Here is a 27,990-nt window from a genome sequence, read left to right as displayed (position 1 = left end):
TAGGCTTGAACTTGTAGGCATAAATGTGAGGCGAAAGTACAGGTCTGCGGACATCAAGCCCAGGTCATATGAGGTTCATAGTAAAATGAAGACTTCTCATCTGACTCAGAATTTCTGGGACTGGACTTTAGAAATATGTTACGTCAGTCAAGAAATACATTATGTCAAAGATTCTGAAGCCCATCAGTTTGAGAACCACCCAGCGTGAGTGAATTCTAAATCCAACTCCAGTCAGAGAACGGATCTGTTTACCTATCCTGCATGCCACACAGACCTTGCCAAGCAAACCAAGCAGCTTATTCAAATTAACTGCACCAGTGACCCAACCTGAATGAGTCACATTAAAAGACTTTATGTGCCTCAGCCTAAAGAGACAGGCCAAAGGACTCAGGTCAGAGGTACATGCAGTATCAGCTTCACTCTTTCCAAGGTAACTTCTCAGTTGACATTACCCAACAATATAACTCCAGGCACTCCTGGAGGCAGATTCTTGTAGATTACCAACACATACCATCTCCAATTCCTTTTGAGGTGCATAACATTTCAGGAAGGCATTATACTGTTAACTTCTAAGGAAGTAATATGGATATAACCCGAGCCAAAATTATCAAGTTGGGTTTACAAAGCATCCATAATTGTGGTGGGTAACTACTTTCTGCACATCTCCTTTTGAATTCATTTTTTATAGCACAGAATTTCAAACGGAAAGAAGAAATGGTGACATTTTTATGTTACGTTATAGATGGATTGTGTTGATTGCCTTTGAAACATACTTTCAGGAAAAAAAAAAAAGTATTGCCCCATTGTATCCACCAAGCTCTGTCCTGCTGTATTTCTCAGGAGGAAACAGCCTGAAAAGGTTTCATGGAAGTTAGGCCAAGCACTGGACTTCTGAAAGACCTCTCACAGTAATATGAGAGTGTGAAACAGCAGGAGGCTGAGAAATGTACTGTGAAGAACGGAGAAAAAAGAAACAGGCTTAGAAACAAGCACATTTGAAAAACTAGTGAAGGATTTCAAAAGATCAGCCCTAATTTAAGAAGCATGGGTACCTTATCATTTGAACCTAAAGAATATAACCAGGGCAAGACAAATTTCAGAAGACATGATACTCTTGAAATACAGAATTTTATTTAGAAACTGTTTAAAGTAGAAAAAAACCCTGTCAAGAAAGACCAGGTGGAAAATGGGTTCCCAATAAAATGGAATTTTAGGGCAACAAAAGTCTAAAAGGCCACAAAAGAGAAATAGCACCACTGTTTTTTGAACAATGGCTAGTTACTTGCATTTTTTGGCATTGTTAATTACTGAATCTAGGTTTTCCTCTGAATTCCACACAGAGCATGCACTACACAACAATTTATCATAAAATACCTGCTTTCTACACACATTTTAGGACAAGCTACCACCAGAAACAAATCAATACAAATACATCAGGGGCTGAACAATCTCAGTAGTGGGTGACACACATTTTGCAGAATTCTGCCAAACAAAGGAACTGAACAGGCTGTGGGCAAAGCAAATGAGGGAGAGTTAAGGAATGAAATATTTTAAATATTAATAATTAATTCAGACATGGTACTGTATTTTCTGCAAAAGAAAATTAACATTTAGTAACACGCTAACGTTTTTATCTCCAAAGAGATTAGTGCACTGGCAAAGTATTCCAATAACAGTGGAGGGCTGTGGACAGCAGGTACCGAAAACACCCAGCCTTGCAGATCCCAAGGTAGCGATGGCCTTCACTGATCACTCTCTTTGCCAGAGGTCCAGATAGACCTTGCAGCATGATCACCTGCCTGCTGAACTTCCACTCTAAGCAGCAAATTTTAAGGAGCCAAAGAGGAGTCCCCAGTGGGCAAGGGGAGCAGAGAAGAGAAACACGTTAAATGTAAACTTAAAAGACAGTAAAACGGGACACAACCCCCATTCAAATCCCAGAGATGTGGGCAAGTCCCCAAAAGTAGTTGTTAGGTTTAAAAACTAGACACACCTCATTTCCAAAAAAACACAATACATAGAAATTTCAGAGATAATTGGAAAAGTCACCAGAGAAATGCGCAATGAAAATCAAGCTCTTCCACTCAAACTTCTCAGGGCTGAAACACACACTCTATTCATCCAGGCAACAATGCCTCTTGCTTCTTAGCAGAGATGCAATTGGTCAAGGACACTAAATGGCTTTACAGAGTAACTTTTTAAACTTTCCTTTTGGGCCAAGGTCTGGGCCTATGAGGATTAGAGCAGCCCCACAAGGGCTGTGAACTGCAGGTTTCAAAGATTCCAGGTTCTGGCCCTTCCTTCCCAGACACAATGTCAAACACATAATCACCTGTCACGTTACATTTTATATTTTGAAATATGGAAGCATATTTTAAATACTCTTAAGGCATTTATTTATTAAAACGTTCTCTGCCAAGATTTCACATTAGTTTAAAATTCAAATCAGTCTTTACAATTCTCTATTAGAGGTCTCCTCCTCAGTGTATTACATAAACACACCTTCTCCAGCAATCAGTGTTACCAGCATCCACACAGTGAGCCCATGGTCAGCCTCTTTGTCCCCTAGGTAAACCAACTAGATGTTAATACTGCTCTGCTACAAGGTAAAAGCTCCTAACTCAAACCTGTTGGAAAAGGAGTGAAACTTCTGCAAAGTGCACTTTAAGAAGAGGTACTTTTTTGCTTATGAAAAGAAACCAGTGAGTCCTCTAAGAATAATAAAAGGGAGTATTTTACAGTTAAGCACATGATTTGGAGTGAAGAATTCGGATGTTGCTCAGCTGGTCCAGGCTGTTAATACTCTTCCTGTTCCTCCTGTGGGCCCCCCTCATCAGGTATCACAAAGCCTTCCTAAAATGGGAAAATGAGAGGGGAAAGCTGTTACTCAACACTGAACGAAGGATCGATTTCTACTGTGGGTTCACTTTCCTCATATTTAAAACCTCTCAAAGTCAACGGTTCTTCCTGTCTCTACCACACACTTGGCATTTAATGGCACAAGACCAAGTGACTGCTATTTTATTAGTCAGTGGACTCACATCTCACAAAAGGCATAAACTGAGCACAAATTTACCCTCAAACTTTTGAGAGTGATGGATGTGTATGTACACTGTCTTAATTACAGTGATGATTCCACATACCAAGTTGTACTTAAATATGTGCAGTTCACTCTGTCAACTGAACTTCAGTAAAGCTGTTTAAGAAAATTTACCCCCCAAAATACCTGACATCACCATAACAGTACCACACCACCTCCTCTCAATAAACTGCCCACACAGCAGCCTTCCCTTACGCACTCTTTCCCACTTAGGAACCACGCATGCTATTGCAGGTGTTGTGAGGGTTTTGTTTACCCAAAACCCCCACAGCACCCATAACAGCCCCAAGACTGACCCAACATTAGAGGCATGGGAAAGCATATATGGCTCCCACGCCACCCTCACTCCACCACATCTGGCGTGTACTAATGGCTGTATTACCATAAAAATTCAGACTTTCGCCTTCAACCACCATCTTATTTTTTTTTTAACTAAATCTCTATGGCTGAATTTACTTTAGATGACTCCACTAAAACAATACTCAGACTAGAACAAGGACCCCTATATCTTTAGCATCTTTGCTTTCATTATCTGGCACAGAGCAAGCTCGAAATAAGGATTTATTTGAACAAATAATCAAGTTTTCAGTCATCTGTCTTAATCCCCCCAAATTCACTTGATACCTTTAGAGGACAGTGTTAATAACAGCAGTTATTAACATATTACCTTTCATCTGTATCCTGCCACATACTATGAAACACGTAGATGTACACTGTAGTTTGCTCCTACAGACCTTGCTAGGCATGCAGAAGAATTATCAATTACAGCCACTGAACAGTGGACACAGCAAGATACCAAATCCTAAATCTAGGGAAAATCAGTTTTCCCTGTTCAGTTAACACAGTATAATTAGTATCAGCAGATTCAGCTGCATAATATACATGGATCCCAAGAAACATGACCACAAAGGGGGAATAGGAACCAGGTACACTCCTGGGTGGGAGGAGTAAAGGTGACAGCTGTGGGCAGCAGACATCAAATAGGAACCATGTGCCTGGTTCTCCAGGGCACGCCTGGGGCCCTGTTCAAAAGGAAGCAGCATCTCTGGCTGAGGGGTCCAAGCTGAAGGGAGTAGGGATGGAAGGGCTAAAAGCATTCTGTGGCACTCTTGATCTACTAGTGGCCACAAACTATAGAAGGAGGGCAAGCCAGCCACCTCAGTGTCCTATGCTCAGAGACCTCAAGGCAGAGGCTGAAACTGGGCAGAGGTGCCCTCTGGCTGACTTTGAGGGTCAAAGATGAAGTCTTTTGATGAATGCTATGCTGTAACACAACAAGCATCAGCACTGAGTCTGGCAAAAGCAACCAGATAAAATGTATTCTCTCTTAGATGGCAAAATGGCAAGAAAGTATCCTCAGGTCAATACGTACGTCTGTGGCATAGAGAATGTCCACAATCCTCTGCAATACAGGGTTGTTTTCCCCTTCGTTCTCCTGGCAAATCAATTCAATGTTCCTTAGCTTTCCAAAGTAGAAATCTCTCTCCTTCTCCAGGTCTTCGACGGTAAGTTTCAACACGTTGACCTGCACAAGACATTAGAAAGGGTGAAACATCTGGCATTCACACACCAGTAATATATCACACAAACTTCCAACCCAAAATGAGATGTGATCTTTCACCAAACTCTCTAACACGGAAAAACCCCACTTTACTTTAATGTCAATTTTCCTCAGCCCCAGATGAGGAGCATTAGCTTGTTCATGGCCACCTTGACTATAACAATTCCCAGGAAAGATCAAACTACACCATGAAACATGCATAACTTCTCAAGGACTAAGACAAGATCAAGGAGAGAAACTCATGGGAGCCTGAGACAAATACAGAAGCAGAATCCACAACCCAGCCCAGCAGGGTGGCCAACAATCATCTATTGAGTCCTTACCAAGGCACTGCTCAATCAAGTCCAGCTCTTTCCATGTTGAGGTCAACAGTAAGAGAGGGTCTGGTCCGAGGCAGCGGGGTAGAAGTGGCGAGTCAGGAGGGGAAGACTAGCTAAGGATGACTAACACTAGCCCAAAGACAGCTAAGACTGAGGGGGACCTGGGCTCGGAAAAGTCAATGGTTTTTCCTCTCTGCAATATGTTGGGGTTGGGTGATCCATGACTCAAAAGAAAAGTATCCTCTGCAGAGAGAGTTCTTGCACCACTGTCTCCCCCAAGAGAGTCTCAAAAGGGAGAGAAGACGGCAAAGGCAGGGAGCAGATCCCACTACATTCCATTCTAGCCTCTTTGAGTATCTTCTCAGCTCACCACATATGCTGCAGGCTCCCATGGAGGGCCTCTAATTTCCACAAAGGGGCAAGGAAGAAATAAATCTCAGTGCTCGGGCCAGGACTTCATCCAGACAAGAGTAGTAAAAGTCCCGACAACCCTCACGGTCCTTTGTGTATGTTAAGCACAGTGCATCTTCATTCCAGTATATTCAAATCTCTGACATGCGAATTCAATTTAATTTTCACTGAATGCAAATTACATGGCATATGGTTTAGCACAAAATCCTCATAGGCCTTACAGGCTGGGGCCACACGGAAAGGTGAGGGAATAGGAACCAGGCACATTCCTGAAAGGTGAGCCAGGAAATCACAGGTGCAGCCACTAAGAACAATTTGGATAGCAGAGAAGTCTGAGAGCCAGAAGGCACTACCGAAATCTAGTCCACCTGAACTTCTAGTTGCAGAAACTGAAGCAAACAGCTTAGCCGGCTTCCCCACAGCCGACAAAGAACCGAGACCCAACCAAAGCCCCGTCCAGGGTTGAAGGAAGCGCCCCTTCAAAACCTGCAGTCAAGAAGCATCCAGAGATGAGGAGCAGGTGACTGGAGCCACCAGGACCATTTTGTCAAAGACTTAACTTCAATGTTCATCATCAAAGGCCTGAACAGACCAAACCAGAATCAAGGTTCCAGATACCTTCCACTTTTCCTTTCACAGTCACAGAAATCACTTTTAAAAATAACTGAAAGTTTCAATAAAGTACTATCATTACCTAGTACTGAGCAAAACGAAACCATCCATCTGCCCCCATTCTCCCCACCCTTGCTCTTACTGCTGCTTGTCACCTCTCCTTAAACTATCAGTTACTCTCAAAGTGGAGTACAAAGGGGATAAAAGGGCAAGAGGTGACTAACCCCGGCAAGCGGAAACTGCCTTGGATCTTCAACTCCAAGATCCAAGGGCCAAGGAAGAGGCCTTCTAATCACATGAAAAGGAAAGAAGGAAAGGGAAGTCAAAAGCCTTACCGAGGCACGCTACCTTGGAATCCACCTGTACACGCATGTTCCACTAGTGCCTCCCTCACAAACTCACTGAAACCTTCTCTGGCCTACCAGTCATCAAGGGCACCAGAACCCAGCCCTCCAGGCCCCATCAAGGCCAAAGCAGCAGTTCTCCCTGACACCACTCAGTAACTGTGACTCCAAAAAAACAATAACCATACACTAAGTCACCAGCTTTCACCTGGTACTCCTCTATTCATAAGGTTATTAAAAATCTACAGCTAGCAATCAGTGTCACTCTTAGAGCCATGCCTTACAGCGAAGTAATAGCTATAACCTAAGAAGCCCAAGGAAAACACTTCAAACTTGCACTGGCCAGTATGGTAGCTATGAACCACACAAGGCTTTCTGAGCCCTTGAAATGTGGCCAGTGCAATTGAGACAGCCTATAAACATTAAATACACATTGGATTTCAAAGATTTAGTACAGTGGTCAAATGTAAAACATCTCTGACAATTATTTGCACTGATCACATGTCAGAACACTAATATTTTAGATATATTGAATAATGTGTTATTAGAATTAGTTTAATCTGTTTCTTTTTACTTTTTCCAATGTGGCTACTAGAAAATTTTCATTTATATATGTGTCTCACATTCTGGTTTGCATTCTATTTCTGTTGAACAGCACTACTTAAGACTAAAATCAACCAGAAGTAAATTTCTCCAGGACAACTTAAGAATGTGGAATCACTGCAGTTCTCCTAATGCTATGACCACCACAACGTAACTTGTGTAGAATACACTGCTCTTCTCTTAGCCTGCCAAGCCCATGTGGCTCTATTTTCCACATCGGTTGTGTCCTCCAGACCTCCAAACCTTCATCAAGGGCCACCACTTCAAATACTTTCAGGGTCAGAGAGATCATGTAAATGACCACGGGATTCAGGAACAGGGTGTGCGCAGGACTTTGGCAACCTGGAGAGAACCTAAAATCCTTCTTATTAAAAAATAGTAATAATAAAAATCAAAACTCTTTGCAAGCCAAACAAATTAATTCCAAGGCAGGGCTGGACAAGCTAGCTGTGACCTGGGGCCAAACCCCAGGTCAGGCTATTTAACCTCTCCAAGCCTCACTGTCCTCTGTAACACCTCACAGGGCTGCCGCAAAAGCAAAGTGCTTAGTAGAGCAATGGCATGCACACTCTAAAAATGTTTTGTTTTTGCTATTAACATTTGTTCATTTCACCAAAAAAATCTGATTCCTGTGAACTTTTAAAACTCGTGTTAGAAACCATGTCAGTCTATCAAGACCACAGACATGAACCATAGTAACCACAACTGTCTTTCACCCACTGCCATTTACCCCATTTATCCCACACTTTTAGGCACCTGACACAACATCAGCTCATGATCAAAGTATGAGCCCCACTGCACACGCAGCAGTGCACTCAGAGAGGTTAACTGCCTTGCCCCAAGTAGAAGTGGGAGCACCAGAACCATCCCCAAATCCACACAACCCGAAGGCGGTGTTCCCTCACAGAGGACCCAGCTGAGCAGCGGGTCCCACAGAAGCCGCTGCATCATCTCCCGGAGAGCACAAGGCCAACCCTGTGCTGGTCACCATGTCTGGCCATGAACAACTCTTCCCCATTTTCCCCTGAGACTGCTTTGTGTTGTTACCCATGCCTGGAAACCAACAGTCACAGAAGTCTCCTTACTCTCCAGGACTTCTGTACATATGGTGCCAGTGCCTAGAGGGTGCTCGAGGCAACCACAACCATGGGGGTGGGGACCCAGTCACCTCCACACTCCAGAGGCACCTATGACCATGGGGCACACACAAATCAAAGAATGAAAAAAACCAAATGTGATCTTTGGGCAGGCTTTTATGTCCTGATTTCCTAGGATTATGGTCTGGGTCACAAGAGGTTCTGGATTAAAGTGAGGCCATTTCCCCTGGGCTTTAGGACTTGGCTTTTAGGAAAGTAAAAAGCTTCAATCTCAAACTCACAGGAATCACAGAGCATTCTTGATTTTAAAACTGGAATTAATCAACAAAATCATCCAAAGGCAACGGAACAAATGAAACAACTGTAAGAATTAGTGAGAAAATGTCTAAAAGTTTAAAAATTTGTTCTGATTCACAGAGACTCTACCAACTATCTTCAGGATATTTAACTAATCCCAAGGAAGACATTTCAAATCACTGATCTATTAGGCACAAAAGCAACAGAGTTTTCATACCACTTCCATTCTCAACTTAATTCTCTAGTGAGCCCAGACTTCAGCAGAGACAGACTGTGGAATCTTTTTCAAATTATTATTTAGAAAGTATCTCTCCTTTATCTTTTGCCAGAGCCAAAATTCAATAGACATTCTCCAAATCCCACAGAACCCTGACAGCGTTCCAGAGACTTTCAACAGGGTTCTATTGTATGGGCGGGTTTCCAAACAGACACTGGTTTCTGTCACACTAACAGATTTCAGAAATGCCTGATACTGTCCCCCACCTCCACGCTCACAGTCCCCACACAGCACCCGAAGTGCTCACACACGTCGTGAGGACTGCTTTTCTACGCAGACAAGGCAGGTCTTTCAACAAGAACATGGACAAGCCTCCCCTGGTCAGGGGCAGCAAGAGCCCTTTCCCCCCCTAATGCCTCCTGTCTTGAATACAGGAAGTGCCTACCTGCTGCATCAATTCAGCTGCTTCGTCATCCCCATTCCCCACACCGGGGTTCTTCCGCACCACACCCGGGCCAGCCTTAGGGGTTGCAGTAGTTCTGTGTGTTGCAATGGGCCTCTGTGGAGCTAAGAGGAGCAGACGTAGTTTTTCAAGAGGAAAAATTTCATGACAAAAAAGAACCCACCAGACAACAAGAGGAGGCTGTGATCAACTGCCCTCCACAGCTACGTGAGGGGACCCAACGTAGAGAGCCCAGCATGCAAAACAGCACCCTCGTGTTTGCCCAAAGTGGTTTTTCATCCTGGTAGCAGGTAAGTACCAATTTTAGTCACGATCTTTCGTGCTGGGACTAAGTCCTTCTGTGTGGTCTTTTTTCCACTGGGGTGAACAGGACTATCATCTGAAAGAGGCAAAGTCATTCAGGCACATTTGGATGATCTTCCTTAATGCAGCTCCAACCAAATTCACAAACAGGGCAGCTTTATGGAGCAAAGGAAAACTTCACGCCAGGAGCTCACAGTCCCAGCTGTTGCAGGGTGCCCACGATTCCCCATCTGGAAAGTAAGGTGCCTCCTAACTGAGAACCTCGGGCTCCTTGGATTGGGAAGAGGTGGGGGTAGAGACTGCTCTGACCACTACTGACTTCAAAACCCATATCTTGCTTAACTTTCAGAGGGTGTTTAGAAGGGTTAGGAGAGAAAAGCAGCACAGTGACAAGGATTTATAAGCTTCTCTCAGTAAGAATGGGCAAAAGCAAAGACAAGGAAAAAGAGGTAAAGGGGTCAACCTATCTACAAGTTAAAATAAGAATAATCAAGAACAAGCTATCTTAAGGTAAATTTCATGGTTTTATTCATTCATTCAGCAATTATTTTGTAAAGCTTGTAGTTATGCCAGGCTTAGAAATATTTGATCCTCCTGTCACCCCAAACTGCCCAATAACCATAATGCCTTTCACCCATAGTAACAGGCATTTTCTCTAGAGGATCTCTAGTGTATGTTTACCCTGAGGACTAAATGCATAATGCAAGTCTCCACATGCCTGTCGGCAGCACCTGAAATTTGCACAGGGTTATCTACACACTTCCCCATTCTAACAAGCTAAAGAATAAAAATACTCAATATATGAAGAAATCTGAACCCTCAAATACTCTGCTGATGGGCATGTAAAATGGTTCAGCCACTTTGAACAAGAATCAGGTAGTTCGGCAGAAGGTTAAACACAGAATTACCACATGACCCAAGAATTCTGCTCCAAGAGTACCTACTCTTTTTTTTTCCCAAGAGTACATACTCTTGAATCCAAGAGAACCTACTCTTGAATCCAAGAGAAATGAGAACATATGCCCACACAGAAAGAAACTTGTATACAAATAGTCACAGCAGCATTGTTCAGAAGAGCTAAAAAATGGAAACAACCCAAATGATCATCAGCTGATGAATAAATCATGCTACAGTCATACAATGGAATATTATTTAGCCATACAAAGGAATAAAGTATTGATATATGCTACAACATGGATCAACCTTGAAAATACTACACTAAATTAAAGAAGCCAGACACAAAACATTACATATTCTATAATCCCATTTATATAACATATTCAGAATAGGTAACTCCATAGACAGAGAGTGGATCAGCAGCTGCGTAGGGCTAGCGAGGAAGGAGGAGAGTCAGGGGAAAATAGGAAGTGACAGTTATCAGGAACATACGATGTTTCTTTTTTAGGGTAGTGAAAATGTTCTAAAATTGATTATGGTGATAGCTGAACACACTGAGAATATACTAAAAACCATTCAGTTGTGTACTTTAAATGGGTGAATTGTATGGCAAGTGAATCATAGCATAATAAAGCCATTAAAATTAAAAAGTACTCAATGTCCCTCTCTACCTACCAGGTAGGTTAGTCTCTCTCAGGGTACTATGTGGCTTTAACTAATGTTCTTGAAACCTTCTGGAAAGAAGAAATTAGCAACTAACGAACACCCACCGTGTTCCAAAGTATACATATGTTCTGTAAGTACAGTACTGCAAACACACCTTGGGAAACCTACCAGGCCAAGACCTTTTAGAGAAGGTCTGTAGCAACACCCTCCCCTTGCCTCCCAGATTCTGCTGGTATCACAGCAAGCCAACACCACTAAGCAGCTGAAGTTCGAGGGAGGGCAGGGAAGTGGTAAGCACAGGAAGCTGGCCTGCAGACGGAACAATGATGCAGAGAGCCAAGAGCAATCCTCAAGAGACCTAGAAAGTTCTGCGGTTCCTGGGAGTTCAGGTCTGGTTGTAACTTCCTATCCTAGGGCTCTGTGAAACGCCCTTGTGTTCAAACTAAAGATCTCTTTAATATGAGCTAACCCAAGGGATTTCTATTCCATACAGAGTGTTGGCAAAATCATGTACAATAACTCAGTCAAGTCTTAAGAACAACCCTCTGGGGCAAGTATTGAAATTCCCATTTTACAGAGGAGGAAACAGTGGAGAAGAGGTGAAATGGATTACACAGGGCTCCAGAGATCTAAGAACAAACACAGGGCCCTGATGCCACAATCCATGCTCCCGCCACATGACAGGGTTTATGCTCTTTAAACTCCCTAAGCCTATGGCTACCCCCAAAATTCTGGTTGAATATTGAATGTATGAATCAATGAATGAATACCTAGAGTATTATTACTTGGAAATGGTGTTTTTGTGTGTGTGTGGTTTTTTTTACCTGCACTGCTAGAGCTGAGAGGTTTCTTCGGTTTGTTCAGAGCTGGAGCAACAAGGGAGGGGGCCACCACAGTTTCTTGACCTTGTCTGGCAGCTACAGGGTCATAATCTTTTCCATCATAGTTTGCATCAAAAAACTTCTTGAACCACTGAACGAATTCAAAATTGTCCTGAAACTTTCCTTTTACTAATTTGTCCACAGGAATTATCTGCAGAGGAACATCAAGATTGTTGAGCCCAAAGCAAGAGGTTTTTGGCAAGTATCAAACATATCCAATCATCAAATCAGTTCAAAGCTCTGCCGAAAGGAGAAAAAACAATTTTTTTAGAAGCAAGACTAAGTGCTCAGTAAGCCCCCAGAAGTTTGTAGAGCAAGTTTCATTCAGTTTCCTCCAGAGAGAACTTACACCTGCCAAACACCCTCCAAATCCATCAGAAGAAATCAGAAATGCAAAAAAAAACAAGTATCATATATAAGTCACACATCCAAACACATCCTGAGACATGTCATTCCACTGTAAAGAGTAAATCTCCCGTGTAAGTTGCATGGCCACAGTGCCTGTCACAGAGTATGAAATCCATAGCACAAACTAACCACAGGTGTCTATGAGATGTGTTTTAAAATAAAATTGTCTTAAAGTAGGTCAAGGTACAGAATCAGTCCTGGGATAGACTTCCACAAAATGGTATGTTTTTCAAGTAATTCCAATCCTATTAAAACATACTTTAAAAGACCCTCTACGTTTTTTCTTATTACAGAAGAATACTGTGCTATCAGGTATTACGTCAAATGGTTGGACTGCAGTCCAACTCAACTATCTTCTAATTCTCAAAGGCTTCCAGTTGCAATGATACTTTTATTAAAAAAAAAAAGAATATACATAATAATCTGAACTATATCACCTTTCTGAGCAAATAAATTTTTAAGAACTTCTTTGTATGACACCAAAACATTTACAAATAAAATGTTACATCTGGAACTCATTTCAAAATAATCCATGAGAATAGGGGGTGGGGTAGAGGTATAAATGAAATAAAACTGGCCTTGAGTTGATAATCACTGAGGTACATGGGGGATCACTGCACCTTTCCCTCTATTTTTATATACTTCAGAAACTTTCCTTATACAAAAAAAATAAACGCCATGAAAGAAAAAATTATTCTATATAATAAACTACACCTAGTTAAAATTATGCCTGGTAACCAAATGATATTCTTACAGTACAAATGCCTATTTTATATACTGCACACAAACAAAACTAAAATAAAAAGACTGACTTCATAGTACATAGAAATCAGATACAGCATACAGTAGCTAACTAGGGGGTGATTACAAGCTTTACTTAAAAAAGTTTACCCCCCCAAAATGGCTTTTTAAAGGATAAGCCCTTATAAAAAAAAAAAAAAAAGGATAAGCCCTCTAATGGGGGTGGGGAAGAACTGCATAATTCTGCAATAATCTATTATCTCCTAAATCAGGGATATTTGTCCTAATGAAACCTGGTGGACTGTGTTTTTGATACCTTCAAATAAGCTTGGGGGCAAGTGGGAAATTCCTAGCACCCACCAGCAATCTTCTTTGTATCTTGCTATAAAAATCAAGTATTTCTAGAATCTTGTCTGTTAGAACTACTTATTCTACCATATGGTATGCTTTACAGAAGTAAATCCAGAGATTAAAGGAGTCAGATGTCAGATTAACAGACTAAACAGTAATTAAAAAAAAATTTACAGGTAGATTTACAGGTTAATTCTTCCACAAAGTTACCAACTTCACAATGAAGAAGGAAGACAGCAAGGGGGTAGGAGAGCAGAGGGAAACTTTGCTCCCAGTAAATTCTGTTAACTGGAGAAAAGATAACCATATAAATTGAGAAAAGAAGAAAATGTCCAAAGTAATGGGCCAGCATCTGTATCCTCAGTAATTATCACTAGTTTTTTTTATTGGCATATAAATTAGTATTTCACATATTGTTCTTAAAATAATTTTCGTAAGAGTTTCATAGAATTTTGCTTATTAACACTTAAAAATAATATTTATGAGATATATTAAAAATAATATTGATCAAAGACTAAATTATTCCATGTAGTTAGGGTGACCATCCATCCAGGTAAGCCTTTCTTAATTCCTTAATTTTTTTGTGGAGGGGTAGTTAGATTTATTTATTTTTAGAGGAGGTACTGGGGATTGAACCCAGGATATCATGCATGCTAAGCATACTCTATACCACTTGAGCTATGCCCTCCCTACCAGTAATTATCACTAGTTAAGAAACAACCTAAATGAAAGAATAAAATTTACTTACTTTGTCAACACCCATCCTCTTAAAACCTGCTTGTAGTATTTTGAAGTTCTGGATGTATTCGTGTTCTAGCTTAGCTTGGAATTTCACTTTCTTCAAGGCAATAGAGCCGGGGAACAGCATGTCCATAAACTGACAATAGGCAGCCCCTGAAGGAACAACAACAAAAGAAGAAAATACACACTAGGTCATTAAATGCAGTAGCTACTAACAAAGCAGGGTGAAAATTTACCCAAACTCATTTAATCCATATACAATTTTAAAAGCTGTAAAGTGGAAACACAAAACCCAAACACTTCATTATCACATGACTTCAAAGTCAATTTTTTTTTTTCCCAAAGTCAATTTTTTGACTAACAAGACTATGGTTTTACCTGGTAAGTTCTACAACACACTTGCAACCTGGAATGCTACGACGAGAAAAAGGAATGTTTCTATGAAATTTTAAAACTTTTCTTTATAAGAAACCAGCATGACAATAAAACAACAACTACAAAGAAAAATGAATGCTGGCAGGAGGAGGGATTTCCCCACTATTTCAAAGATCCTTCCTCTGACCTAGGTTAAAAAAATGTTTTTTTCTAAGATATCTGTTTCCCATCTCTAAATAAACTTAACCTATCGTTTTATAAACAAAGTTGAATAGAAGACATTTTTGTGTCTTTAATTTTTTTCATTTTAAAGGTCATTATAAGAAATTACTGCATATATTTCATTCCATTTGTTCCCCAATTTCACTCCTTCCTCCACGTGTCCATTTTTATCCATCGCCACCCCAAAAAGTGTTTTCTTGGCACTTAAAATTTCCAGGCATGTTATTTCTCTAATGCCCACTAAACTGCACTCTCCTAATACAGGGCAGGATTCATGTGCACTTACTGCCCTTTCAGGAAAGGAGGCAAGAAATCCAGCAACTAAGCAATAAGTGTTCTGTAGAACAAGGCTGCCATAATATGCATATTCAACTTATTTTACATCAGGCCAAACTGGCTCCCTGCCAGTTCCAGCATTAGAAAAAAGTGCCATTATCATTATTTTTACAAAGATGCAAAGAAAGCAGAAGCACTTCAGTGACCATAGTGACATTCTTACTAGAAAGGTGCATCAGAAAGTGAAAGCCTGATTCTTCAGTGTCTGATTTATTTACTCATCCAATAAAAATATACTGTGGGAATTCTATATACCAGGCACCAAATTAGCAATATTTATGTTTTTTAAATGGAGAACTAATAGCTCCCTAAATTCCAGAGGTCTCTTTAACAAACTAATAGTGTGAAGAGTGATGACTATTATATTTTAAAAGAGATTTAAAAGTCATAATTTACCAATTGCACTGTACAGATTTAGCTTTGGATCCTGATACACACAACTCAACTTAAAAGACACACAAACAGAAGAGAACCTATTAAGCATCTATATCCACAGCACTGCTTTACACATGGAAGATATTTTTTCTGGAACAGCAAAACAATGTGCATTTATTAAATGCACAGTATTCTCAAGCCTTTTGTGGGACTTTCCATTCAAAACCATTTAAAAGCAGCAGTCATCTAACTCAGAAAATATCTGCTTGAAAAACCTGCAGTTTTTATTTTACAGCTAGAAGATCCCTTAGAGCTATTATAAATTTAAAACCTGAGGACCAAAAACTGTGGCCCAAGGGCACAGAGGCCAGAGAGCAAGCTTAGAACCAGACCCCAAGTATCCTGACTCCCTGTCCACTGCTCTTTTCTGTATCATTACACACCATCTCGAACAGCCTACAGTGGAATAAAGAAGCATTTCCCAGATCAGGGGAAAAAAGATACGCCATGCTGATAAACTCTAACTGACTGAAAAGAGTGTGTGTGTGTGTGTGCGCGCGCGCGTGTGTGTTTGTGTGTGTAAACACTGAGACCCCAACTAAAAATAGACAAATTAACTGGACAATTCACACACGAAAATGTAAACATCTAATAAACACATGGGGATCCAGCCTAAGGAAAATTTTTAAAAATAGGGCAAAGATTTACACATGAAACTTCTATCATAACTTTATTCAAAGGAGTAAAAAATGGAAACAACTTACATGTCCAACAGTAGGAGCAATCGATTACATAAATTCACACACCATCACCTGAGAGAATATTATGCAAGCATTCAACATATGTGTATTTTTTTACTTTCTGGGGAAAAGACCAAGATTTATTATTAAAAGAAAAAAAAATCCACAAAAACATATCTATAAAATGTCTTTGTATAGGTAAAAATACCCATCTTAATATATATACACAGAAAAGATTCATATTAAACCATATGAAGTTATTGTTTTATATATCAAATATGACTGAATAGTCGCCATTTCTTTTTAAAATATTAATTATGTGCTACAATGAATATTACTTTTATAATCAGATAACAAAAAAAAAGTAAATGCCTAAAAGAAAAAAGTCTGTCAGCTGCTTTTTCACAAAAGGGCTCAAAAGTTCCTGACCTATAAATGTTCTAAGTGGGTACAGAACAGGTTAAAAAGGGCCTTCCTTCCAGTCTCTGCCTTCGTAACAAAGGCTGGCAATGTAAGCAGGGCTAGAAGAGGACCCCTCGTAGATGGCCGCTGTCCCAGTGGCCTGTGGCAGGTGTATTGTCCATGTCCTTTGTGGCTGGAAGCTGCAGACAGACTCAGGGCAGTACCAGCTGCGTCAAGGCATCAACTAGCAAGTCTCCACGGACTGCCTCAGCCCACCCCTACCGGGACTGGTGCGAGCACACACAAGGGCACCACGCAGCCCCTGTCGTATCTAGAGTGCACTGGCTCTCAACTCTTTCGGGTCAAGGGTCCCTTGGAGAATTAGTTGAAAGCTGAATCAACATTCTACACAGAATAGATGCCCTCCTATCAGAAAACTCCAGATTAAGAACTCTCAAAGTTTTAACACACAGGAAACATACTGACTATTAAATGTTAGAGTGTTCAGGCATCAGAGTAGGTGAGGTGTGAGTCATTTTAAAGAATGAATAAAATTTGGAAACAGAAAGCTGTGAGGTGTCATTAATGCAGACATTAAAAGTCAGCCTCCAGATATTTTAACATGCAAACATTAATCCAATTTTAATGTTAAAAGCAGAAAACAAAACTGTACAACACATGTTCTTGTATTTGTTACTTACTGCAACAGTCTGCAATAGCAATAGACTAGAAACAAACTAAATGCCCATCAACAGGGGACTCATCCAAGGAAATCATGGTACTACACAGCCATATAAGAAAGCAGAGTGGCACCTGCTATAAAAATATGGCACACTCTCCAGAATATACAGTGCAATTAAACACACTACCACTTGTGTAAAAGGGGGGAAGAGAAGACACACACACAAAATATGGACAGATGGATATTTCTGCTTGTACACACAGAATCTCTCTGAAGGCCACCCAGCTGATAACACTGGTTACTTCTGGGTGGGGGAACTGGGTGGCAAGCAGATGAGCTTACTTTTCACTGTTCATCTCTTTGTTTCTTTTACATTTTAAACCACTTTGAGACCTTAAGTTAGTCAAAAAATAGTGTGAATACAGTATGTCAATCATGTTTTGAACTTATGGAAAATACAAAGTACAGCTAAGAAGAGTAATCTTGGGCAAGCTGCTTAACCTCTCTATCTCAGTTTATAAAAGGGGATGACAGTCCTTACCTTCCAGATTATACATAAATAAGTAACATATAAGTAAAGCATTTTGGAGAGTACCTGGTCTATGATAAGAGCTCAAAAAATAAAACCAGAATTGGGGGGGAAAATATAGCTAAAAGAGATAACAATAACTATCACTAACTTGTGACAACACAGAAGATTATGATTTTCTTCTTAATATGTTTCTATAACAAAGACCTAACTACTTATAATCAGAAGAAAATAAGTTTATTGTCTTTTGTTTTGCTTTAATTAATGCAAAGAAAAATCAAGGAGGTGCTTGAAGAGTGAGGCAAAAAAATTTAAAGCGATACTTCAGCAGAGGAGCTACTCAAAAAAAAAAAAAAAGTTTTTTTCTAAAGGCTGCAGACTATCTTGGTAAAATGAGAGTAGTGGGTGTGAGGGCCCTGGAGGGAACCTAGGGCCCGGTTAGGAGGCCACTGTGGCAGCAACCTGCAAACTAAGGAGCTAGAGCCTGCAGAAGACATAGAACTTTGTGAATAGCCTCAAAAGATGCTTCTCAGGCCTGTGAACCTGGAAGTATGGTGGAATCACGGCCCAAAATACAGTGTCTGGAAAAGGGAGCCAACATGAGGAGAAAAACAAAGTCAGAGGTGTCACATTCTCAGAGTTGCTCTGGGAGCAAAACTGACAAACTGTTTTATTCACGCTCGAGGGCTGGCGGGGCTGCACAATAAGCAGAGGGAAAAGGAAATCTAGCATTGGCCTGCGAGCATCTGAACACCTCTCCTTTCTGTACAGCACAGGAACTATGAAGGAGACCAGGCTGGAGGGGAGAAGACAAGAAGTCAAGGGGGACCCAGGAACATTCAATGAGGGCCACTCCACACGTTCAGAGCACCGTGCTAGGCCCATGGAAAAGTGCAGAGGGACCAGAAAGCAACCAGCATCCCCTCTTTGACACAAGCAATCCCTCATCAGAACCACTATCTTTCCAAAATACTTGATGACTAACTCTTTCAGAACAGAGAGACTAGAGAATGTAATGAATCTTGAAACAACCAGCCAACTCTATCACTGAAAGCTACCCTCACCTTATCTCACTACAAGAGCCAAGCAAAGGCTCGTTTCACTGTTAGGGGCAGCGAGCCCACAATGCTGACAAACAGCCATTTCACAGGCAGCCAGCACATTAATAGTGTAGCACCTCAGAGCTTTGCCCTCTCAAGGGAAAAAACCTATTCATCCCTCTTAGAGCTTGTGTTTAGTAGAGAATTCGGTCTGCGTGACCCTCTGCTCATCAGAGGGAAGATCAAGACGACCAGGCACTAGTGTTAAAGGCTACTGGGATTCTCCTTGGGCCTCAGTCAACTGAAGGATCTGCGGAGTCTCACTCTCTGACTCCAATCCCCTGGCAGCAGATCTTCTTCAGGGACAATGTCTGTAGCTCATCCAGTGTGGTCTCATACTGGAAGCCAAGACCCCATTTTCTAAACACCAATATGAAACACAGTGCAACATTCTGCGTACTCTGAGAAAAGTCCTACACGGCACACACGAGAACTAGCAATGAATGAACGTTTGTTTACAAATCAAAATGTTCTGCACTTGCCACTTTTTACTGGGGAAAAGTACTTTATCTAGGACAAGAAAAATGCAGGTAGCAAGCAAACTTAAAAATCTTCACAAATTTTTAATGAGACAGTATCATTATAATTCATTATATGTAATTTACATTTGTTTAGCTCTTCAAATGATTCTTTTAAAAAGATATAGTATGTATATAGCAAAAAGTGTGTGGGCCATGCACTGAAGCCTCTTCGTGCCCAGTCCTGACTATCAATGACAGGCCCTGCCCCAGTGAGATAAATCTGGAGCCAGATCAGCACATGTATACCTTATTTACACATGGAAAAGAGATCTCATTTCCGAATTAACTAAGTAAAATACACTTTGGAGTATATTTATAGAAAGAGGTAAATTTTAGGGAGAAATTGCTGGTGAGAAAGCTGGCTCCAATGAAAACTAAGGTGACCTCATCCCCACATTAGTCATTAATCACGCGGCAAACATTGCTTTAAAAGCCTTGAACAAATGCGGACGTGGTGATGAAACTGAGGAAATTAACAAAAAGCAGGGGGAAAGCAGCAGAGATTTACCAGTGCCTACGACAAACAAAGTAACTGATGTTTAATAAGTATGACTCTTGGGCACCACTGTCTCACTGTACAACTCCACATCAGGCCTCTCTCTGACTATCTATAAAACTGAGATTCAATCTCACAGCGGAAATAAGAAGTCAAGCAAATGAAACTAAGACCAAGACTAAGCCCCAGCTATAAAATAAGGAAGTACAAAAGCTGAATTTAAAAAAATTTTCATAGAAATGAAAGCAATCATTTAAGTCAATCCAAATGGCACTAGTTGGTAAAAGAAAAGTTTGGAGAGCAAGGTACAGGGATTGAAGAATGTGAGCTCTTGACTGAACAAAACTTCAAGCCTCAAATCTGTTCTTGGTCATATAACTCTGTACTTGCTACTCAGTTTCTCTAAGCCTGTTTCCTCATTGTAAAATGAGGTTAATAAATATCCCTACCATGCAGAGGTACAGTGATAATAAAATGAAGAAATACTTGAAAAGTATTTACATACACTTGGCACACGAGTTCAATTAAATGACTGTTATTCTAATTACTAGGAGAAGCTGAATGTTCTAATTCTCTATCCAAAGAACAAGAATTTAAGTAGCACCAGGATATACAGGTCACCCTTCTTCTGGTATATTCTTGACCTCACCTCCTGTCTATGGCAAATCCAGTTTTGATAACTCTACATGGTACATTCTTTTTATGTCAGGACAGTCAGGGGCAGTCAGCAGACCTCACAAAAGGTTGAGACAGGAACTCTTTGGAGGAAGTAGAAATTGACAACATTTTTATGAAAAAGAATTACCTAGAGCCTAAAGTTTATACCCTTTGATCTAGTAATTCCATCCCTAGGAATCACTGGGAAATAGAGATAAAATTTATGGTAAAGGATACCACACCTAGCCATTATTCACAATGGAAAAGTTAGAAATAACCTAGATGTCCAAAAACTGGCAAGATATTAAATAACTCCACCATATCCACAGAAAGAAATAGTATACAGCCATTACACAGAAGTATTTCCAAGATAGTGGAGGACACTAGAGAATATCCACAATATAATGTAAAGTGAAAAAAGCTGGAATATATACAAATATATGTGTGCACAGAAAAGTGAAAGAAAACATCCAAATAGTGGCTCTCTCTGAATAATGAAACTACTGGCATTTTTTATTTTCTTCTCTAGTTTTCTAAAAGTTATACAATTAGTGTAATTGTTTTAAATCATCACCTCTCTGCCAGATTCTTATTAAGTAGTAGTTCACTAAAATTGTGGGTGAAATGGTACAACTTGCGTAACTTTGGTCCTGTGCTACTTGGGAGTAAGAAAAGCCACTGATAAACTAATACAGAACTAGAACAATTACAATTATTCTCTCAAATAAAGCATTTCAAATTTGGATGAGCAAGAGGGCAGACAGAGAAGCTGGAGCTAAGCTGCAGGCCTCAGAATGCAGCCTCTACAGCCAGACAGTGGAAAGGCAGTCCTTTTCAGAAGTGGAACCAGGGCAGGGCTGAAAGAAATGGGGCAGCTCTAACATCAAACCCAAACCTGTCTGTGGCTTTTGCAGATACAGGCCTGTGCTTCCGTGAAGGACCTGCAGTCTCTCCTGGAAAAGGGGCCTACTGGATTTCTCTTACCTGAGCACAACTGTTCGATCTTTGTCAGATTCAACTGCAGAGACTCATTGATCCAGGCCAGCATGTCATGTCGACTTAGGTTATCGCTGGTGACCGACGTTGAGTACACGTTCACTGCCATCTTCTACAGCATGCGAAGAAATGAGAAAGGCTCACATTATTAGGTAGCAAGAAAGAACCAATGTCTCCTGAAGCCACTCATAACAGATCTGTGGGAGCCTCACCTTCCTCCCCAACAGGCCAAATCAGAGACACTCAGATTCCAACCATGAGCCTGGATTTCCATGCATAAACATGACCTGAAATGAACTGCCCAACACCAGCAAGCCTTAAATTCAGGCCCCATCTTAATGTGATTGGTATAAAATTTTAAGCTACAAGAGACACTAAGTAAAGGGATGATAAAGTGCTTTATGAAGGGAGGCTGATGCACAAGAATATTCTCGGCTTAGAAAATGTCAATCGAAGTTTATCTATTAACATATCAAAATGTTTACACCAGTTTCCTTCAGATGGTGGGCTTTTATTAATTTCTCTTTACAGTTTCCACTATAAAGGTTCCAAATTTTCTTTAAAGATTATGTCTATTTTTATAATCAAGAAGAAAATAAGCTTTTCAACAACCTAAGTACCACAAAGGTGGTGGCAAATGACCTCACAATGAAGAGCCCTTGGTAACCAATTCTCTGTTGAGCCTCCTGAAGACAGGAGAGCAGCTGAGGGCCTACTAAGCACCAGAAGCTTCCCAGACATTTATCACTTAACCCAACAATCCGTTGTGAGGCTCACTTCATTCTCCTCATTTTACAGATGAGGAAAGAGAGGCTCAACACAAAAGCCTTGAGAACCAGTGCCAAGTCCACCCAACCCCACCATCCACATTCCTTTCTCTCCCCTAGAAAAGGCTGTCCCTCACCTTTCTGCCAGGCTTCCAAATTCCAAACAATACACAGAAACATATTAAGCTAAAATATTTATGAAGCACTGCTCTAGGGAGCAGGAAACAAGTAAGGAGAGACAAGCTGTCTGTCGGCAGGGAGCGCACTATCTAGTAGTGCAACTTCAACACTGACCAAACACATAAATGTCATTTCATATCGGCCATTCAGGCAATGGGGGTGGAGGGAAATGTGGTCAGGAAAAGCCTCTCTCCAAGTTAACATTTGAGCTTAAGAATCAGAAGGAAGCAGCCACGCGGAGATCTGGAAGAAGGGTGGCTATAGCCCAGTGAGCAGGAGGGAGAGCAGCAAAAGAAGTGAGAAAAGAAGCGAAGAAGCCAGGTCACGTTACAACCCTGCAGGCCATGGCAAGAAGTTCAGACCTTCTTCTTTAACTGTAAATCCCCACTGTTGTGGGGATTTAAGTGGGGCAGAATCACACTCTCACTGAAGTTTGAAAAAGATCACCCTGATTGCTGGCAGAGAACAGACAGTGGGAAGGGAAGACTCAGGCAATATGAGATAAGGGCAGGTTTATCCAGAGCTAAATGAAATCCCTGGGCAATTACCATGAAGATACATGACTATAAAACACTAAATTTCAGTAAATCTTGACACATAATTTTTCTCATTTCATGTAACATCAGTATTACCAATGGGGGAAAAAACTCAGAGCTAAAGTGGTACCACCATGGGACCCCATGCTCTCTTACTTCTCTCCTCCAGTGACTAGCTAGTCCTCCCACCTATCTCCTGCAAGCCTCTGCCTCCCGAGTCATATGGCTGCAGAAAGTGAGGGCTGCTAAAGACAGATATCTACCCATTCAATCCCTTTTTACGAACACGGGTGACTGAGGTCTGGAGATATAAATGACTTATCAGGTCTGTGCCCTCCAGCCCCACATTCACCGTCCCCCACAGCACTTGGCATAGTGCCTTGCACACTGTGGGCTCAATAAATGCTACTTGTTTTCAGATTGGCAGGACAGTGTCAAAGAGAGAAAAATGCTTCTATATAAACTTTTTTCAGAAAGCAAAGTATCAACACTCTTACATTAAACTCAGATGATAAAACCATGTTATACAAGGAGCCAACACAATTTAGCTCCTGACTCCTCTGGGAAATTAATCCCTATGTTCCTACAGTACTTCATTCAAACCTCTGCAATTGTCATTATCTCTTCATTTCTGAATCATTCCCAGATGAGACCTGGACAGGCAGGCAATTTGCTCTATGCAAAGAGCTGAGAATTTTAAGCTTGGGTTTCACATTAAACAAGCAAGGTCCAGGGAAGGGAGGGACCCTGTCCCACTCATTCTCCCAACTCCATTGTCAAAAACAGTGCGGAGACCTGCCGCCACCATCTCTCACCCCATTCTCTGCAACAGCCATCAAATTAGCCTCTGTCTCAATCTATTTCCACAGCAGCAGGGAGAATATTCTGAATCACAAATCAGATCAAGTGTCTCCCCTGTTCAAAATCCCTGAATGAAAGAATAAATGAATTGCACACTGGGTGCAAAATGCTATTATCAGGTACCAAGGAGAGAGACATCCAAATAAAAACCACAGACCCAGACTGAGCACTTGTAATCTATTTTGGCAACATTCATACATACATCGGGTATTGTGTGTGTCCTGCTGCCATAAAATGTAAGCAGCTGGTTAAGCCACGTGTGTCTCCTGACCACACCCCAGCTCAGAAAACGTTAGTGGCCTTTCATCATGATATAATTTAAAACTCTTTCATTAGCAGTACATTAATACCTGGTCCCATGTGCTCTGCAGACTCTGCAACCACTAAATACATGGGGTTAGGCACCCTGTGGATGTGCAATAAACATCCACTGACTCAACCACTTAATTAGCTCTTCCATGCAGTCAAAACAGAGCCCAGTTCTCAGAGCCTCAGCTACAGCTAGCGACAGCTCACTCCTCCTCCACGAGGATTCCACTGCTTGGCCTCAGTGGAAGACCCCAGAACCACCATGCAAACCTCACACCCCCCACCCCCACCAAAGGTTCCTTGATCCAGATTTCAATAGCCCTGAAAAAGCTCCCCCTAGCTTCTCCAGGTATCTCTCTTCCCTCTGTAGTTCTAGCAAGCTCCCAAACCCATTCTGACTCACTGCTGGCTGATGAGCAACTATTTACGTCCAAGGCGCCACACTGAGCCCTATGGAAAGAGCAGGAGGAAAGTGCCACCAGAAAAAGAAAAAAAAAAAAAAAGGCAATGTGACCCTAGGTACTTCACCTTCCTGGATCACAAACAGCTCACCTGTAAAAGGTGAACATCTTCTGCACAAGGCAGTGGTGAGACTCTAAGTGAGAAAACACTTCAGTGAAAAGCACAGCATGTCCTAAGCTTCCCTATGTGCCAGAAACCTCTACACACTGTGACACACCACGACAAAGGGCACATTACATGAAATACGTTCTCTAGACTGAAACTCAGGGAGGCAGCGTAATGCAGAAGTTAAGAGCCTGGTCTCAAGAGTCAGACATGGGTTCAGCCACTTGCTGGACAGCATAAAGCAAATTACCTCCCAGAGTCTCAGTCCCCTAATTAGCTAAATGAAGATAATAACTCCTAGAGACAATGTGATATTAAATAACACAATGCCACATCAAGCATTTAACACAATGCCTGGCACATAGCAAGTGCCTAATTACCTGCTACTATCCTTACTACTCTCAGAGATACCCCATTAGAGGTGGCTGGCAGGCCTGGTGTACCTTTCTTCAATGGTCTTCAGGATCCTCATGTCCAAAACGGGATAGAGGCCAAACTCTGCCCTGCAGCTGCCCAGGCCAACTGTGAAGCTGGTACTGAAAAAGCATTGTTCCTATCACCCAGTTATATTGTCTTCCTAGTAACTATATGAAATTATCTCTTCCACGTATTTTCTTATTTCCTGTCTCTCCACCATAATGCAGACTCCTGCCTGCTCCCAGGTGTACAGCCTGCGCTTAGCACAGTGCCCAGCACCTAGTGGGCCCTACACAAACACCTGATGAAGGAAGGACTCCATTGAGTGGGCGCGCTTTTTGCTATGCATCGCGACAAGAGCTTTCTGTATGTAGTACTATCTTTGTCCTCCGTTTTACACATAAGGAAATTGAGGCCCAGAGAAGTTAAAGCACCTGCCCAAGGCCGCACAGCAGGGACTCCAGGTTTGAACCCGAAACCCTAACTCTTAACCATCAGGCGACACCGTCTCTTACAGTGGGGGTCCTCAGGGCTCCCAGCAGGACCCCCCTCAACCACACACATGCCCTCTACCCGGCCCGGCCACCCAAGAACCTCCTGCCACCAACATCTGGGTTCCACAACTCGGCCGCGGCCCATAAGCCCCCACGCCGCCGAGGGGCAGCCCCCACTTCCGGCCAGAGGCCCCGCCCCCACGGCAGAGCGGAGCGCGCGCCCCCAGCCCAGCCCGCGCGCGCCGGGTCACGGCACCGCCCTTCCCCCACCCGGCCGAACCGCACGGCCGTGAGGAGCGGCCCGGCCACCCCCGCAGTGCCTGCACGGCCCGCCGGCGCCTGCCCAGCCCGAGGCCCGCCAGGCCGCCCCCTGGCCGCCGCCCCGTGCCCGCTGGCCGGCTCACCAGCTCTCGGCTGGACGGCGTCCGCTGCCCCTAACCGGCTCCGGTTCCGTCTTCGTCTCGTTCAAACCGCCCGACCCCGCCCGCCGCCCGCGCGATGACCTCACACGCACCCCACCCGGCTACGCGCCGACGTAAAGGCTCGTCATTGCCCGCCTGCTCCTTTTATAGAGAGAGGGACTAAACCGCGAGCTGGGGGCGGAGCCCGATACTTGATCGACGGCTGAGGTGCCCAAGGGGCGGGGCGCCGGCTGCCGGGGCTGTGCGGCACGTGGCCTGCCTCAGCCAATGAGATCCCTCCTTGGGCCATTGTGACTCCGCCTAGAAGGCGGGATCCAGTTACAAATTCTCCACCTTAGTAGCCAAAAAAATTGGTTTTACAATGACTTTATATAAAAATGGGAAATTGGATTTAAAAAAAATTGATAGGAGCTTTGAAGAAGGACCCACCTCAGAGACACATTCTGTAACTATCTATAATGACCCTGTAATCTCATATTTTTTTCTGAGTACCGGTATGGTCATCTTACTTGTTTATGCCTTTATTGTCTGCCTTTACATAAATTTCACAGAAACAAGGATCTTCTCAATTCTTTTCCCGCTGTTTCCCAGAGCCTGATACATAGGTTCTCCGTAGAGACTTATGGAAAGGATGAATTATACCCACTTTACAGAAGAGGAAACGGGCTCAGAGAGATCAATTGCCCAGCATCACAAAAGATGATCTGTTTCCTGCTGATTTCCTTATCCAGATAACATGTATTCATGTATTCAACAAACATGTATTTTCACTGATCAATTATGACCTAGGGATTTAACGGTGAGCAAGAATCAGACATAGCCTCTGAGCTCTTTAAAATTTCCAGTCTAGCAGGGAAGGCAGAGCACATAACTCATCACATAAATCACTGTTAAATTACAAACCACATGTAGGGCTAGGCAGGAGCAGAATGTGGCAGGAGTGATGGCAACTTCACTGCATGGGGTAGGATCCTGGTGGCCCCTTCTGGGCTGGGTTTCACCCAGTTAGTTGCAGAAGCAGAGGGAGATGTTCAGGGAAGAATGTGGTGGGGAGATGGGGCAGGAGCTACTTATCAACCAGCCTGGAGGCACTTCAATATTTTAAGCCAGTACTGCTGGTTTGCCTCTCTGGTACGCAGTGGTTCAAGAGTATAGCACCAGGAGACCTTACCTCACCTGAGCAATGTGGGAAGACTTCCCAGAGATGACACTTGCTCTCAAAGATGAGATGTTAACCCAGTAAAAGAGCTGGGCTAGGAAAAGACAAACAAGAGGATGCAGCAAAGAGCCCTGTAACCAAATGATTATAGCAATAGTAGTAATATTAGCACTATAGTGAGTTGATGCAAAGCACAGATAATTGAGTAAAGATATTCATAAGTGCTCTGGGCGATATAATGTGTTACCCCCATCCTATATCCAAGGACATTCATTAATCTAACAGGCTGAGTGAATTTCATAAGTAGCAAAGCCAGCAGTTCTGGATCCAAATCCTTACTCTACTAGGAGTTAGAATCAAATGAGATGTGTATAATGTTCTTAGACCATTTCTAGCACATAGTATGTGCTCAATAAATGTTAGTGATTTCTAAGTCCTTTTCAATTCATGTCAGTTCTCAATTACTGTCAATGAATTGTTGTTAGCAGTACCTAAAAACCATTTTGGGTCAGGGAGGAGTTGGTGTGGGGGATGAGAGCAGTGGAGAAAGCCGAATCAAGAATAGCCTCAAGGGCCAGACTAGAGTTTGAACCTGGTTCTGTAGACACAGGACAACACAGGTTTCTAAGCATGGGCCTCAAAAATAAAATTAATTTACCCTCACAGGAGACAGCTCCCAAGGAGATGAGAAAGGGCCATGTGATCTGCTCAGAGTCCACTCTCCTTCCTGAGGAGGAGGCTAGCCAGAGTTATCAGAGCCAGATTAAGCCTTGACTGCAAAAGGCTGGAGGGTAAAAAGAAAAAAGAATTTCCATCCAGCAGGAGAAATTGTTT

The 27,990-nt window shown here is 42.2% G+C and overlaps 1 protein-coding gene across 1 annotated transcript; it reads right to left on the bottom strand.

Annotated features, from left to right (window-relative positions):
- Window positions 1–1,109: 1,109 nt before the first annotated feature.
- On the bottom strand, window positions 1,110–26,137 carry MAPRE1 (microtubule associated protein RP/EB family member 1). The gene is made up of 7 exons (XM_006202652.4): window positions 25,980–26,137; window positions 21,433–21,556; window positions 14,021–14,166; window positions 11,716–11,923; window positions 9,008–9,129; window positions 4,473–4,625; window positions 1,110–2,853 (listed from the first exon to the last, which is right to left on the bottom strand). Exons 2-7 carry the CDS (start codon window positions 21,551–21,553, stop codon window positions 2,797–2,799), a joined length of 807 nt encoding a protein of 268 aa, XP_006202714.1. The 5' UTR covers window positions 21,554–21,556; window positions 25,980–26,137; the 3' UTR covers window positions 1,110–2,796.
- Between the last annotated feature and the right edge of the window lie 1,853 nt (window positions 26,138–27,990).

Source organism: Vicugna pacos, chromosome 19 (assembly GCF_048564905.1).
Source record: "Vicugna pacos chromosome 19, VicPac4, whole genome shotgun sequence".
Taxonomy (NCBI): Eukaryota; Metazoa; Chordata; class Mammalia; order Artiodactyla; family Camelidae; genus Vicugna; species Vicugna pacos.
Note: the sequence above shows the minus strand (reverse complement) of the source record. Positions and strands in the feature narration are given on the sequence as shown.